Source organism: Salmo trutta, chromosome 32 (assembly GCF_901001165.1).
Source record: "Salmo trutta chromosome 32, fSalTru1.1, whole genome shotgun sequence".
NCBI lineage: Eukaryota > Metazoa > Chordata > Actinopteri > Salmoniformes > Salmonidae > Salmo > Salmo trutta.
Window position 1 is genome coordinate 40,270,988 of NC_042988.1, and position 17,005 is coordinate 40,287,992.

Genomic DNA, 17,005 nt, shown 5'->3' on the forward strand with positions numbered 1-17,005 from the left:
ATCTGAGGGATGGAGCGCACAGAGCAGAGCAACTAGATTCTGTTGAGCGAAAACGATCAACATCCCAACTCTGACCGTGGCTGTTGTAGCAGGGTCGTGTTCATTAGGATGAAAACATTTCCAAACATTTTAAAGGTGCTATGTGAATGTGTCCAATTAGAACACATATTTTAGTTTTTTGTTGCAAAATGTTTAGCTACGGTGTGCACTACTTAACAGGACCCAGGAAGCAGTGAATTGCTCAATTCAGAATAATCTGTGGATATTTGAACCTGTCAAACATACAGAACAACGCCTAAACTATACATACTTTATAAAACACATTATACATGATCTGGTATCACAGGAAGCTGCTGAGGGGAGGACAGCTCATAATAATGGCTGGGACGGAAGAAATGGAATGGCATCAAACCCATGGAAATGTGTTCGATGTATCTGAAGCTATTCCACTGATTCCACTCCAGCCATTACCACGAGCCCATCCTCCCCAGTTAAGGTGCCACCAACCTCCAGTGTCTGGGACAAATGAAAGTGATCATAAACATATCATTACTGCTAAGGGATATTTGTCCTGAACAATGTAATGAGAAAGACCAATAGTACTGGATATAGTAGACCATCAGCCATACTGGATATAGTAGACAATCAGCCATATTGGATATAGTAGACCATCAGCCATACCGGATACAGTAGACCATCAGCCATACCGGGTACAGTAGACCATCAGCCATACTGGATGCAGTAGACTATCAGCCATACTGGATATAGTAGACCATCAGCCATACTGGATATAGTAGACCATCAGCCATACCGGGTACAGTAGACCATCAGCCATACCGGGTACAGTAGACCATCAGCCATACTGGATACAGTAGACTATCAGCCATACTGGATATAGTAGACCATCAGCCATACTGGATATAGTAGACCATCAGCCATACCGGATACAGTAGACCATCAGCCATACCGGGTACAGTAGACCATCAGCCATACTGGATGCAGTAGACCATCAGCCATACCGGGTACAGTAGACCATCAGCCATACTGGATACAGTAGACTATCAGCCATACTGGATATAGTAGACCATCAGCCATACTGGATACAGTAAACCATCAGCCATACTGGATATTAAAGACATTGATATACTGTAGATCTCTATGGTGCTGTGGCTGATTGTGAGAAATGTCATTGGCATCTTTATCAGCAACATAGCAGCAGCTAAAGGTAACACCCCACTGGGCACAGACGTCAGCTCAACGTCTAGTTTTCATTTACATTTGGTTGAGTTGTCAACGAATGTGAATTCAACGTGAAATCAACAAAACATTTCACCATGTCATTGAAATCCCCTTATGTTGATGACTTTTTTCAAATCCAATCAGTTTTCCACGTTGATTCAACATCATCGCATTGAATTTTTGTTGTTGTTTTTGCCCAGTGGGACTCACTCAAAGTGCATACATGGGCACACACCCACACACTGGGGTGTTATGCCAGTCAGTCTGGATCTCTCTCTTCTCCTCCACTCTGTCATCACAGTCAATCTATTTCTCTCCCTGTGGACTACTGCCTACGGTCTCTGAGACGTCATGAAGAGGCCAGCGTGCCAGCTCAGCTGTAGGAGGTTACGCCCTGAGTAGGTCAGAACGAAAAGGGAGGGAGGAGAGGAGTGGAGAGAGAGAAGAAGGGAGAGGAGGAGAGGAGAAAGAGGGAAGGTATAAAGAGAGAGAGATTGTGAGAGAGAGATTGTGTGTGAGAGAGCGAGAAAGGAAGGAGAGAAGGACAGAGAGAGAGAGAGACAGAGAGAGAGAAAGGAAAGGAGGGAGAGAAGGAGAGAGATGTGAATGAGGGAGAGCGAGAGAGAGAGAGAGAGAGAGAGAGAGAGAGAGAGAGAGAGAGAGGCTGCAATAGCTGCAATATCTCTATTCACTCATAATTGCACTGGAGCAGAGAGGAGCTGAGAGGCAGCCGTCCCGTTAGGGACTGGGAAGGAAACCTATTACCACACAATCACCACCATTATCTGGGAGTAGAGTGTCAGTGATTGGTGCGGCATTGAAGTGTGTGTGTGTGTGTGTGTGCGTGTATGTGTGTGGGGGAGAGAGAGGAGAGAGAGAGAGAGAGAGAGAGAGAGAGAGAGAGAGAGAGGAGAGGGGGAGAGAGAGAGAGGGAGAGAGAGAGTGAGAGAGAGAGAGCGAGAGGAGAGAGAGAGAGAGAGAGAGAGAGAGAGAGAGAGAGAGAGAGGTGGGAGTGTGCCCTTGATGAGCATGCAGCAAGATTCCTGTGATAACAGCATAGCCATCGACGCCAGATTCCTCCACCAATCTATATTACCAGGACATGAGGTGTTCAATAATATACAGTAGATCATGAAACTGAAATATAAATAGCTCAATCATCTATAGACAGAGGCTAATGTCAACATACCATACCAATGTCAACATACCATACTACCGCTACTACTACTACTACTACTACTACTACTACTACTACTACTACTACTACTACTACTACTACTACTACTACTACTATAGCTACAGACGGCAGAATGAAGGATACTGCTTGGGTTTATATCATGGTATCTTTTAAAAGACTGTCCTAGACCCAGATAAGACAAGCAGAGAGATGGGGAATTGAGAAATGGGACAAGATTGAAGGATGGAGAGTGAGACGGAACAAATTAATATTTTTCCCATGAGATCTGTAGCCTGCAGTATATCAGTCAAGGATATGAATAGCAAGAAAGAACATTTAGATGGTAAATGACCAACGATCAGCAGTGAAAAAACAACTGGACCTGTATGTGAAGACAACAGACCAATAGAACTATCTGGTTAAAGCCATGATCAAACCGATAGATATTCCCACAGAAGACCACTAATTCCAACAAGACATATAGGTAGAAGCCAGTGGAGGCTGCTGAGGGGAGGAAGGCTCATACTAATGGCTGGAACGGAACAAATGGAATGACATCAAACCATGTGTTTGATGTATTTGATACCTTTCCACTCATGCCGCTCCAGCCATTACCACAAACCCGTCCTCCACAATTAAGGTGCCACCAACCTCCTGTGGTAGAAGCATCACTATGCTTATAGAACAGATTGAGCTTACAGTAGCCGTTGCCTGGAAACAATCCATTTCACTGAGCTGAACTGCTTGCCTCTCCTTCTCTACAAATATGCATGGCAGAACATACACATCCTCCTATAGAGACCATGGCAGAACATACACATCCTCCTATAGAGACCATGGCAGAACATACACATCCCCCTATAGAGACCATGGCAGAACATACACATCCTCCTATAGAGACCATGGCAGAACATACACATCCTCCTATAGAGACCATGGCAGAACATACACATCCCCCTATAGAGACCATGGCAGAACATACACATCCCCCTATAGAGACTATGGCAGAACATACACATCCCCCTATAGAGACCATGGCAGAACATACACATCCCCCTATAGAGACCATGGCAGAACATACACATCCTCCTATAGAGACCATGGCAGAACATACACATCCTCCTATAGAGACCATGGCAGAACATACACATCCTCCTATAGAGACCATGGCAGAACATACACATCCCCCTATAGAGACCATGGCAGAACATACACATCCTCCTATAGAGACCTACTGCAGAGAATGCATACCTTGTCCAGCCAGTGAGTGAGTCATCTGGTCACGTGTTTATTATTATTTTTTTAACCTTTATTTAACTAGGAGAGTCAGTTAAGAACAAATTGTTATTTAGAATGACGGCCTACCCCGGCCAAACCCGGACGACACTGGGCCAATTGTGCTCCGCCCTATGGGACTCCCAATCCCGGCCGGATGTGTTTCAACCTGGATTCGAACCATTGACTGAAGTGACGCCTCTTGCACTGAAATGCAGTGCCTTAGAACGCTGCACCACTCGGGAGCCCAACAAAGTGTCACACCAACCAGCCAGTCAGTCAGTTAGCCAGTCAGCAAAGCAACCAGCCAGTCAGCCAACCAGCCAGTCAGTCAGGCAGTCAGTCAGCCAACCAGCCAACCAACCAGTCAGTCAGTCAGCCAACCAGCCAACCAACCAACCAACCAGCCAGTCAGCCAGTCAGCAAAGCAACCAGCCAGTTAGCCAGCCAGTCAGCCAACCAACCAGCCAGACAGACAGCCAGCCAGCCAGCCAGTCACCCAGTCAGCCAGCCAGTCAGCAAAGCAACCAGGCAGTCAGCCAGCCAGTCAGCCAACCAACCAGCCAACCAGGCAGGCAGCCGGTCACCCAGTCAGCCAGCCAGCCAGTCAGCCAGCCAGAAAGCCAGCCAGTCAGCATTGGACAGGCCTGCTCCAGTGATCTAGAGAAATGCCGACACAGCACACATGGACCAGCCCCCTCCCCCACTACTGAGGGTGGTCCTTCCTCCCACTCCTCCGTCTCCTCCTCCCCCTCTCCTTATATTAACCAGTAGGAGGCTTTCACTGCAGAGGAGAGGGAGTGGAAGGAGGGGGGAGAGGGAGGGGAGGAGAGAAATTAATACTGAAAATACAATGACTGAGAATAATTACAAAAAATCTAATGACTGAGAATGATTCCTGAAATGAAATGTGTGTAATTACAGTAGCCTACAACTTCCAGTACTTAACACCAGGAACTGCTGACTGAACCACATCAGGACCAGACCATATTATGTTCCAAATAGCAGCATTCTATAGCCTGGAATCCAAACAGAATATCGCTCTGTTTCAATATTGTTTCATTGAATCAGTGAAGTGGAACAATAGGGAAACAGTCATATTCAGTGTGGATTCCAGTCTAAACAGTCCACCTCTGAAATTAATTTGTATGTAAATGACTAACCAACGGGCAGCTCTAATGACTCCCTGGAGGCAGCCGTCAGAGGTCAGGGGTCAAGGAGGTCAACAGCTAAAACAAACAGAGAAACCCATCTCCTCTAAGGACTGACCTGGCTGGATATAATTATAGGAGTTGTCAATGGAGGGTGTAGTAGGTCACATGCATTTATAAATGTCTCCACCGTTAGGAGGGCCAAAAAAGACTGATAATAAGGAATGAAAAGGCAGAACTGAAAGAAGGCTGTTGGGTTAGGGTCAGTGTCAGGGTTAGGGTCAGGGTTAGGGTCAGGGTTAGGGTCAGGGTTAGGGTTAGGGTTAGGGTCAGGGTTAGGGTCAGGGTTAGGGTTAGGGTCAGGGTTAGGGTCAGTGTTAGGGTCAGGGTCAGGGTTAGGGTTAGGGTCAGGGTTAGGGTCAGGGTCAGGGTTAGGGTCAGGGTTAGGGTCAGGGTCAGGGTTAGGGTTAGGGTCAGGGTTAGGGTTAGTGTCAGGGTCAGGGTCAGTGTCAGGGTCAGGGTCAGGGTTAGGGTCAGGGTTAGGGTTAGGGTCAGGGTCAGGGTTAGGGTCAGGGTCAGGGTTAGGGTTAGGGTTAGAGACTGATAATAAGGAAAGAAAAGGCAGAACCTAAAGAAGGCTGTTTCAGTTTGGCCAAAACGTTGGGTTAGGGTCAGTGTCAGGGTTAGGGTCAGGGTTAGGGTTAGGGTTAGGGTTAGGGTCAGGGTTAGGGTTCCAGGTCTGGTTACTGTGATGCTGCTTGGTCTTTAGGGTTCCCGGTCTGGTTTCTGTGATGCTGCTTGGTCTTTAGGGTTCCAGGTCTGGTTACTGTGATGCTGCTTGGTCTTTAGGGTTCCAGGTCTAGTTAATGTGATGCTGCTTGGTGTTTAGGGTTCCAGGTCTGGTTACTGTGATTCTGCTTGGTGTTTAGGGTTCCAGGTCTGGTTACTGTGATGCTGCTTGGTATTTAGGGTTCCAGGTCTGGTTACTGTAATGCTGCTTGGTCTTTAGGGTTCCAGGTCTGGTTACTGTGATGCTGCTTGGTCTTTAGGGTTCCAGGTCTGGTTACTGTGATGCTGCTTGGCCTTTAGGGTTCCAGGTCTGGTTACTGTGATGCTGCTTGGTCTTTAGGGTTCCAGGTCTGGTTACTGTGATGCTGCTTGGATTTTAGGGTTCCAGGTCTGGTTACTGTGATGCTGCTTGGTATTTAGGGATCCAGGTCTGGTTACTGTGATGCTGCTTGGGCTTTAGGGTTCCAGGTCTGGTTACTGTGATGCTGCTTGGTCTTTAGGGTTCCAGGTCTGGTTACTGTGATGCTGCAATAATCTCAGTAAGAAATATGGTAACACGATTGCCATTGCTAGCTAGATAGCTAGCTAAAACGGTTGCCTAGCAACAAACATTTTACCAAGATTTGTAAAAAGACATTTGAGAAGTTCGTAAGAAAATCATACGAACTTACGAACTCTCTTACGAACTTCTTTTTTTTCCTTAAGAAGCTTTTTATGTTTTTGCGTAAGAAGTGTTTTGTGAATCTTAATACATTTGATTGATTGATTTACTGATTGAATGATAAACAGGCCTTCTCTCCTGAAGGACATAGCACCATTCCCAATGAATCAGACACAGTAGAGCCAATTCATCAGGTCCCGCCCTGCCACCAGGCCCCGCCCTGCCACCAGGCCCCGCCCTGCCACCAGGCCCCTCCCTGCCACCAGGCCCCGCCCTGCCATCAGGCCCCTCCCTGCCTCCAGGCCCCGCCCTGCCACCAGGCCCCTCCCTGCCACCAGGCCCCGCCCTGCCATCAGGCCCCGCCCTGCCACCAGGCCCCGCCCTGCCTCCAGGCCCTGCCCTGCCACCAGGCCCCTCCCTGCCATCAGGCCCCTCCCTGCCTCCAGGCCCCGCCCTGCCACCAGGCCCCTCCCTGCCACCAGGCCCCGCCCTGCCATTAGGCCCCGCCCTGCCATCAGGCCCCGCCCTGGCACAAGCCTCTCCATAATAACACCTCCACCTAAATATGACTGAGAGACAGACGGCCTGTACATATAGTGACATCACAGCTAACAGTAGAGAACAGATTGACACACACACACAGACAGTTTGCTGAGATTATAATGGCTACAGTCTGAGTTTCATAATAAAAACATTTGTAAAATGTCAACCAAAAATTAAATAAGTCAGTGTCACTTAATGCCTTGATTAGTCTAGTCTAGATTAGCCTAGCCTAGCCTAGATTTGCCTAGTCTAGATTTGCCTAGTCTAGATTAGCCTAGTCTAGATTAGCCTAGCCTACAATAGGAAACATCATATGATCATCAGTAAAACGAACAAAAGCAGAATGTACAAGGTACCTATTTTTTATAAACACTAGCCATGGTCAGTACTACCTGGCCCTGGTCTGAATGAAGGAGTGTGTTGTGAATAGATCGGCAGTACTGGCGCGGCAGGTAGCCTCGAGGTTAGAGAGTTGGGTCAGTAATCAAAAGGATGCTGGTTTGAATAACCGAGCCGAAAAGGTGAAAAATCTGTTGCTGTGCCCTTGAGCAAGGCACTTAACCCTAATTGCTCCAGAGGCGCTGTACAATGGTGACCCTAGCCGTGACCCCAATCCCTGTGGGTGTCTCAGCTGGAGTTCGAATATGCAAAAAAACACATTTCCATTTCAGACTTGTGTGTAACAGGACACATATATATTTTTTCTTTTTACCCACAATATCCAATTGGTAGTTACAGTCTTGTCCCATCACTGCAACTCCAGTACGGACTCGGGAGAGGCGAAGGTCAAGAGCCATGCGTCCTCCAAACACGACCCTGCCAAGCAGCACTGCTTCTTGACACACTGCCCGCTTAACCCGGAAGCGAGCCACACCAATGTGTCGGAAGAAACACAGTACAACTGCCGACCGTAGTCAGCGTGCATGCGCCAGGCCTGCCACAAGGAGTCGCTAGAGCGCAATGGGACAAGGACATCCCAGCCGGCCAAACCCTCCCCTAACCCGGACAGCGCTGGGCCAATTGTGCGCCGCCTGGGATCCAACCCAGGTCTGTAGTGACACCTCAAGCACTGCGATGCAGTGCCTTACACCACTGCACCACTCGGGAGGTCCAACAGGACAAATATAAGCACCCCCATATGATTATTATTATAGTACCTGGTCCTAGTCTAAATTAAGTTTAGGAGTGTGTCTCCTAATCCCACTCAGAAATCATTAGGCGATAGTGTGACAAACGTGGAGTGTCAATAGAGGACTAGAGGGCGTGTGACAGTGTGACAGCACTTTGACCTCTGCTCTCTCCCTCTCTCCACTCAATAGGACACTACTACCAGAGACCTCAACTCAATAGGACACTAACAAAGATGATCAAGTGATCGAGTGATGATCCAACAATAGGTAGGACACTACCCTCACCGCTGGCAGTCCCTTCCCTGTCCCCTCCGTGTCCTTTCCCTGTCTGACCCCTGTCCCTCCCTGTTCCATCCGTGTCTGACCCCTATTCCATCCCTGTCCCTCCCTGTTCCATCCCTGTATGTAAACCCCTGTCCCTCATGTATGTCCCACCCATGTCCCACACCTTAAACTCCCAGGCAGGAGTGCCAGTCAGAGTCTCCCCTCTGTCCTCTGGCCTATAGACCTTGTCCTGTAGACAGTACCAGAGTCTGTCCTCTGTCCTCTGGCCTATAGACCTTGTCCTGTAGACAGTACCAGAGTCTGTCCTCTGTCACCTGGACTATAGACCTTGTCCTGTAGACAGTACCAGAGTCTGTCCTCTGTCACCTGGCCTATAGACCTTGTCCTGTAGACAGTACCAGAGTCTGTCCTCTGTCACCTGGCCTATAGACCTTGTCCTGTAGACAGTACCAGAGTCTGTCCTCTGTCACCTGGCCTATAGACCTTGTTCTGTAGACATTACCAGTCTTCCCTCTGTCACCTGGACTATAGACCTTGTCCTGTAGACAGTACCAGAGTGTTCCCTCTGTCCTCTGGCCTATAGACCCCGTCCTGTAGACAGTACCAGAGTCTTCCCTCTGTCACCTGGACTATAGACCTTGTCCTGTAGACAGTACCAGAGTCTTCCCTCTGTCCTCTGGCCTATAGACCCCGTCCTGTAGACAGTACCAGAGTCTTCCGTCTGTCACCTGGACTATAGACCTTGTCCTGTAGACAGTACCAGAGTCTTCCCTCTGTCCTCTGGCCTATAGACCTTGTCCTGTAGACATTACCAGAGTCTTCCCTCTGTCACCTGGCCTATAGACCTTGTCCTGTAGACAGTACCAGAGTCTGTCCTCTGTCACCTGGCCTATAGACCTTGTCCTGTAGACAGTACCAGAGTCTTCCCTCTGTCCTCTGGCCTATAGACCTTGTCCTGTAGACAGTACCAGAGTCTGCCCTCTGTCACCTGGACTATAGACCTTGTCTTGTAGACAGTACCAGAGTCTTCCCTCTGTCACCTGGACTATAGACCTTGTCCTGTAGACAGTACCAGAGTCTTCCCTCTGTCCTCTGGCCTATAGACCTTGTCCTGTAGACAGTACCAGAGTCTGCCCTCTGTCACCTGGACTATAGACCTTGTCCTGTAGACAGTACCAGTCTTCCCTCTGTCACCTGGCCTATAGACCCCGTCCTGTAGACAGTACCAGAGTCTTCCCTCTGTCACCTGGCCTATAGACCTTGGCTGAATCTCAAACCGAACACTTTGAGCACTTCGAGCCCTTGATCACTCGATATACGCGTTCACAAGTCAATCGAGTCAATCTCAAAGGCTAGTTGTCGAGTCATTGAGGGCTCCACTGTGCCCTTCGGAAGCTTCTTTATTGACTGGGCATCCTATGAATCTTATCATGTTACCTAGCAACAACAGTCCCTACTACATCGCCCTCAAAAAATGTCAGAATAAATCAAGATATATCAAGGAATCTGTTATTCATTTTGAAGTTTAATTTCGAGGTCTTAGTCGCGCGATTTTACATCTAGATAAGGAGTTTAGTGTATTTCTGAAGTTTTATCATGTACACCAAAACTGTCCATTATGAACTAGCAGGCTAAGCCTGCGCCTGTCACTTCATACGAAACCAAACAGAAGCTAACCAACCAGCTAGCTAGTGCAACACTAAATTTTATGCTCCTTCCATAAGCAAGTTAGCTAGTTAGCTAGCTACTGTAGTCATTTTTTAATGATGCAGCAACTGCCTGTTCTACCCCGAATCAGTACAGTATTGAGTCAGCTGCTGTTGCCCCAACGTTACAACTTAGCGATTGGTGCTTTGGAAATATGCTGAAGTACGGACTGACTGCTGGGAACATGTCTACAGCTTCATCAGAAAGCTGTCAAACTATCCTAAATAAGTAATAAGCTACATGCTGTTTATCAGTGCAGTGCCCAACATCCTTAGCTAGCTAGCTAACATTACATCCCTATGTTTAACAGTGAAGCTAGCTAGCAGCAGGCATGCTACATCAAGCTAAAACCAGCTGATGGAATCACTGGTGACCAATATACTTGCACATATTTTGTGCAGGAGTAACGTTAGAGAGATGTAATTTTGTTTTCACTGTCAATGGGAGTATGTGTCTGTGTCTGCTGCAGGTCCCCAGTACCCGTGCTTCATAGCAAGTGAGTCATGCTACAAGACAGGTCGCGGGAGACTATGCTCGCGAATGGATTTAGAATTATGGAATATTGATAAGTGACAGTTGGGACATTGTATGCACATCGTCTCAATGCTCATTTTGACCAAAACACTGTCAGACTGGAGTGATCACTATCGAACACAACAGCAAGTGGCCACTCAATAAAGGGCTTAGGGGCCAAGTGTTGGGTTTAACATTCAGCCCTCGTCCTGTAGTATTATTAATGACCAGACCACTGGGCTGTTTAGGAAACATGTTGTAGCTCATTATGACTGTGGTGCTGCAGACAGAACAGAGAGAGACACAGCGGGTTGCTGCCACCACTCCCTGCCCAGCCTCCCTCTGAACAGCAGTACACTGTGAAGAGAATACTAGACTAGTACACACACATCAACACACACACACAGATGTGCAGATTCAAAACATGACCATATGCACGCATGCACACACCCACACCCACACACACACCCACACACCTACACACAGATAGGGAGATTTAAAACACAATCATATGCACACACACACACACACTAAATGATGAACACTGAAGAGGCAAGGTCAGCTAGGACCCAGCAGTATGTAGGTGACTGACATCTTTTCAGATACTGCACTAATGCTGGCCACCGAGCAGGGGGTGATAACAACAGCGTCTGTAAGGTAATGTAGGCTACCCCATTAGTGGCGTGCTGAACAGCATAGGACGTGATATGATGACCACTACCCTGTGTTATAATCCCCCAGTAAGGACCAGCATGGAGCTGGGAGGAGGATGAAGAGGAGGAGGAGGCGATGAGGAGGAGAGGAGGAGCAGGGAAGAGCGCCTTCTGGCCCGATTGATGCGGTGCCTTCTGCAAGACAAGCTGCTCTGCTCTGCTCTGCTCTCCCAGGAGGAGGGGAAGAAAACAGGGCAAGAGAGAGAGAGAGAGAGAGAGCGGGGGCTGAGAGCGGGGGAGAGAGAAATAGAGAGAGAGAGTGGGAGAATGATAGAGGGAGGGAGGGAGGGAGGGAGGGAGGGAGGGAGGGAGGGAGGGAGGGAAGGAGGGAGGGAGAAAGAAGGAGAGAGAGAGGGAGAAGGATAGAGAGAGAGAGCGAGACGAGAGAGCGGGAGACAGGTGAGAGAGGGAAGAGAGAGATAGGGCGATGGGAGGAGTGATAAACACATAGCAGAGATGTTAAAGGTCAAATGTAACATATTCCTGTAATACTAGGCTGTCTGTGGGGGGGTGAAGACATACACTAGTGCAGCAGCAGCATAAGGAGGGGGACATGAGAATCATGCTAATGTTGTTTTAATTACAGGTGGGTAGGCCATGTAATAAACAACATGATGTACCTGATATTACATGTGGATAAACAACATGATGTACCTGATATTACAGGTGGATAAACAACATGATGTACCTGATATTACAGGTGGATAAACAACATTATGTACCTGATATTACATGTGGATAAACAACATGATGTACCTGATATTACAGGTGGATAAACAACATGATGTACCTGATATTACAGGTGGATAAACAACATGATGTACCTCATATTACAGGTGGATAAACAACATGATGTACCTGATATTACAGGTGGATAAACAACATGATGTACCTGATATTACAGGTGGATAAACAACATGATGTACCTGATATTACAGGTGGATAAACAACATTATGTACCTGATATTACAGGTGGATAAACAACATGATGTACCTGATATTACAGGTGGATAAACAACATTATGTACCTGATATTACAGGTGGATAAACAACATTATGTACCTGATATTACAGGTGGATAAACAACATGATGTACCTGATATTACAGGTGGATAAACAACATTATGTACCTGATATTACAGGTGGATAAACAACATGATGTACCTGATATTACAGGTGGATAAACAACATGATGTACCTGACATTACAGGTGGATAAACAACATTATGTACCTGATATTACAGGTGGATAAACAACATGATGTACCTGACATTACAGGTGGATAAACAACATTATGTACCTGATATTACAGGTGGATAAACAACATTATGTACCTGATATTACAGGTGGATAAACAACATGATGTACCTGATATTTGATTCGTTTTTTTACAGGTATCCCAGCATGGGAGTAATAAGGACATCTGTTGTTCAGGCATATCAATAACATTTATAAAAAATTTTTTTGGTAATTTAGCAGAGGCTCTTATCCAGAGCGACTTACAGTAGTGAATACATTTAATTTCATGCAATTTTTTTGTTATTTTTGGGAATCGAACCCATAACCCTGGCGTTGCACACACCATGCTGGCGTTGCAAACACCATGCTCTACCAACTGAGCCACAGGGACGATAAATAACAAATAAACAGAACTCCTTTGCTAATTGAGTGGGGCAGAGTGTAGTTGCTAGGTAAACTATGTGTATTGTGGAGGAATATGACACAGGCTACATCCATAGGATTGAAGGTACCTGATGCAGTGCTAAACGACCTTTCCGGGGGCATAGGAGACGATCATGATGCTGCACCTGCAATGTTTCTAATTTCTGACAGGAACCACAGCTCAGATAACTGCGTATTGAAAGCATTGCGAATTTTCCCATTCCCCCTCGTGTCGCAGAGACATCTGTCCGCATCAGCAGTATCTAGCCTTCAGAAGGTGGGTGACAGGCATCATTTTACCCCTGATATGAAATTACAGCGTTTAGCCCCAATTTACATGTCCCCCCCCCCCCCCCCCCCCACTTCCTCCTCTGCCCAATAATGACCCCATATATTGTGATGCTGCTGAACTGAGGATATAAATATTATTATATCCAGTGGGCTGGGAGAAGGGCAATGCGCCTACACGCTCTGCAGTATTCCAAATGGCCATTACGCAAAAGGAGACCACCAGCAATGTGAAATAAATGCATCCTATGCATTATCCCTGTTGGCTATATCAATTCGTTGCGGTGATTCTGTATGACAATAATCCCTATATGATTATGAATATTATCTGCTTGGTCCCGTTACCTATTCCCTTCCCATTGGAATGGGACCAAGCGCTGCTCAAGCAGATTTGCAGGCTAGGCTACGTTTCCTGCAAACTCTCACTCACTCTCACATGCATAACAAGGTATGGAAAAGGAGGCTGTAAACCGGTTTCCCGTTTTGCTTACCTGCCCACCGTTTGGTTGGCGAGCTGTCGCATTCGATTGAATTGCTTCTTCATCTTGTATTTTCTGCGTTAACACCTATGGAGAAAAAGACTCCGCATTTCTCTCAAAATAACGGCACGTACTCCGCAGCGGCACAAGAGAAAATCCACCCTCTCATACTTTCTCTCCCTCATCGCAATTGTTAAAACATTGAAAATGCGCTGAATTACATATCTTCACTGCATTTTCCCGTATCCATTCGCCCTATACACCCAGTGCAGAGATGCTGGATCAATTCGCCGCTATGGGCAGCAGAGAGTGACAGTCTCATGACACGCTGCGCGGCAAAGCACTGTGGGTAGTGTAGTAAATCGTGAACTGTTCCAACTCATCTCACTCAGCATTAGTTATGGGAAGGGAATTAATAATGTTTCCAATTGAATTATCAATAAATGACATGCTTACAGTTATGTTGTAGATAGGACATGGGTCGGTAGGTTATGATAAATGTCACAGGGCCAACTTTTCCAATGTTTAGCCTACATCAAGGGGGGTGCAAAAATCAATGGAAATCATGTAACAGTAAAGGCCTGACAACAAGTGTCCTATTGACATGGCTGTTTGTGTCAAACGTGGACTATTGTAATTGTAACAGTGTAGGTTCCGTCCCTCTCTTCGCCCCAACCCGGGCTCGAACCAGGGACCCTTGCACACATCAACAACTGACACCCCACGAAGCATCGTTACCCATCGCGCCACAAAAGCCGCGGCCCTTGCAATGCAAAGGGAAACCCTACTTCAAGTGTCAGAGCGAGTGACGTCACTGATTGAAATGCTATTAGCGCGCACCACCGCTAAATAACTAGCCATTTCACATCGTTTACATAATGTAACATTCTTGTTGCCATGCATGACAAGAAACTCAGAGTGGTTCCCGAGTGGCACAGTGGTCTAAGGCACTCCATCTCAGTGCTTGAGGCATCACTACAGACATCCTGGTTTGAATGCAGGCTGTATCACAACCAGCTGTAATTGGGAGTCCCATAGTGCGGTGCACAATTCGCCCAGCGTCGTCCGGGTTTGGCTGGTGTAGGCCGTCATTGTAAATAAGAATTTGTTCTTAACTGACTTGCCTATTTAAATAAAGGTTAAATAAAAGTTAAATAAAGGTTACATTTAAATGTAGAAGTAGAACTGAACCAGGATGTTATCCAGAGTACACTACCATCATGTGGTTTCTATGTGTCAGATTACACTACCATCATGTGGTTTCTATGTGTCAGATTACACTACCATCATGTGGTTTCTATGTATCAGATTACACTACCATCATGTGGTTTCTATGTGTCAGATTACACTACCATCATGTGGTTTCTATGTATCAGATTACACTACCATCATGTGGTTTCTATGTATCAGATTACACTACCATCATGTGGTTTCTATGTGTCAGATTACACTACCATCATGTGGTTTCTATGTGTCAGATTACACTACCATCATGTGGTTTCTATGTGTCAGATTACACTACCATCATGTGGTTTCTATGTATCAGATTACACTACCATCATGTGGTTTCTATGTATCAGATTACACTACCATCATGTGGTTTCTATGTATCAGATTACACTACCATCATGTGGTTTATATGTATCAGATTACACTACCATCATGTGGTTTCTATGTATCAGATTACACTACCATCATGTGGTTTCTATGTATCAGATTATGTATCAGAGTACACTACCATCATGTGGTTTCTATGTGTCAGATTACACTACCATCATGTGATTTCTATGTATCAGATTACACTACCATCATGTGGTTTCTATGTGTCAGTACACTACCATCATGTGGTTTCTATGTATCAGATTACACTACCATCATGTGGTTTCTATGTGTCAGTACACTACCATCATGTGGTTTCTATGTGTCAGATTACACTACCATCATGTGGTTTCTATGTATCAGATTACACTACCATCATGTGGTTTCTATGTATCAGATTACACTACCATCATGTGGTTTCTATGTGTCAGATTACAGTACCATCATGTGGTTTCTATGTATCAGATTACACTACCATCATGTGGTTTCTATGTGTCAGATTACAGTACCATCATGTGGTTTCTATGTGTCAGATTACAGTACCATCATGTGGTTTCTATGTATCAGATTACACTACCATCATGTGGTTTCTATGTATCAGATTACACTACCATCATGTGGTTTCTATGTGTCAGATTACAGTACCATCATGTGGTTTCTATGTGTCAGATTACACTACCATCATGTGGTTTCTATGTGTCAGTACACGTTTTCTTCCTAACAACTGTTTTCCAGGAACCGTATTTAGAGTAGTAGTGCTGATCTAGGATCATATCCTCCTTGTCCATGCAATCTTACTAGTAATGGTATAAAGCAAAACTGATCCTAGATCAGCACCCTGAGAGACTATTTAGAAAAGGACCCTGATCTTTTCCAGGCTGCGTCATATCTGGGCGTGATTGGAAGTCCCATAGGGCGGTGCACAATTGGCCCAGTGTCGTCCGGGTTTGGCCGGGGTAGGCCGTCATTGTAAATCAGAATTTGTTCTTAACTGACTTGCCTAGTTAAATAAAAGTTAAATGAGATCACAGGTAACCTGGTCCCCAGGCTCCAGATAAAGAGCCGGCTGGTGAATGAGATCACAGGTAACCTGGTCCCCAGGCTCCAGATAAAGAGCCGGCTGGTGAATGAGATTACAGGTAACCAGTTTCTCAAGAGGGGGTGCCTGAGTAAATACTGAGAGAAACTTTCCACCAGTATAACCAGTGGTATCAGAGAGAGACTTTCCACCAGTATAACCAGTGGTATCTGATAGAGACTTTCCACCAGTATAACCAGTGGTATCTGAGAGAGACTTTCCACCAGTATAACCAGTGGTATCTGATAGAGACTTTCCACCGGTATAACCAGTGGTATCAGAGAGAGACTTTCCACCAGTATAACCAGTGGTATCTGATAGAGACTTTCCACCAGTATAACCAGTGGTATCTAATATAGAGACTTTCCACCAGTATAACCAGTGGTATCTGAGAGAGACTTTCCGCAAGTACAACCAGTGGTATCTGATAGAGACTTTCCACCAGTATAACCAGTGGTATCAGAGAGAGACTTTCCACCAGTATAACCAGTGGTATCTGATAGAGACTTTCCACCAGTATAACCAGTGGTATCTGAGAGAGACTTTCCACCAGTATAACCAGTGGTGTCAGAGAGAGACTTTCCACCAGTATAACCAGTGGTATCTGAGAGAGACTTTCCACCAGTATAACCAGTGGTATCTGATAGAGACTTTCCACCAGTATAACCAGTGGTGTCAGAGAGAGACTTTCCACCAGTATAACCAGTGGTATCTGA

At 46.1% G+C, this 17,005-nt stretch overlaps 1 protein-coding gene across 4 annotated transcripts in view; it reads right to left on the minus strand.

Annotated features, from left to right (window-relative positions):
- The window catches only part of LOC115171895 (rho GTPase-activating protein 44), a 112,093-nt gene extending 98,136 nt beyond the window's left edge, over positions 1 to 13,957 (minus strand). For 3 of the 4 annotated variants that reach the window (XR_003871284.1, XM_029729095.1, XM_029729094.1), the window contains exon 1: positions 13,625 to 13,957. Coding sequence is in view for 3 of the 4 variants with exons in the window: in XM_029729095.1 (XP_029584955.1) it covers positions 13,625 to 13,677 (53 nt within the window). In the remaining variant the exon portion in view is untranslated. The remainder of the gene's footprint in view (positions 1 to 13,624) is intronic. The other variant, XM_029729093.1, reaches the window with a different exon arrangement.
- Between the last annotated feature and the right edge of the window lie 3,048 nt (positions 13,958 to 17,005).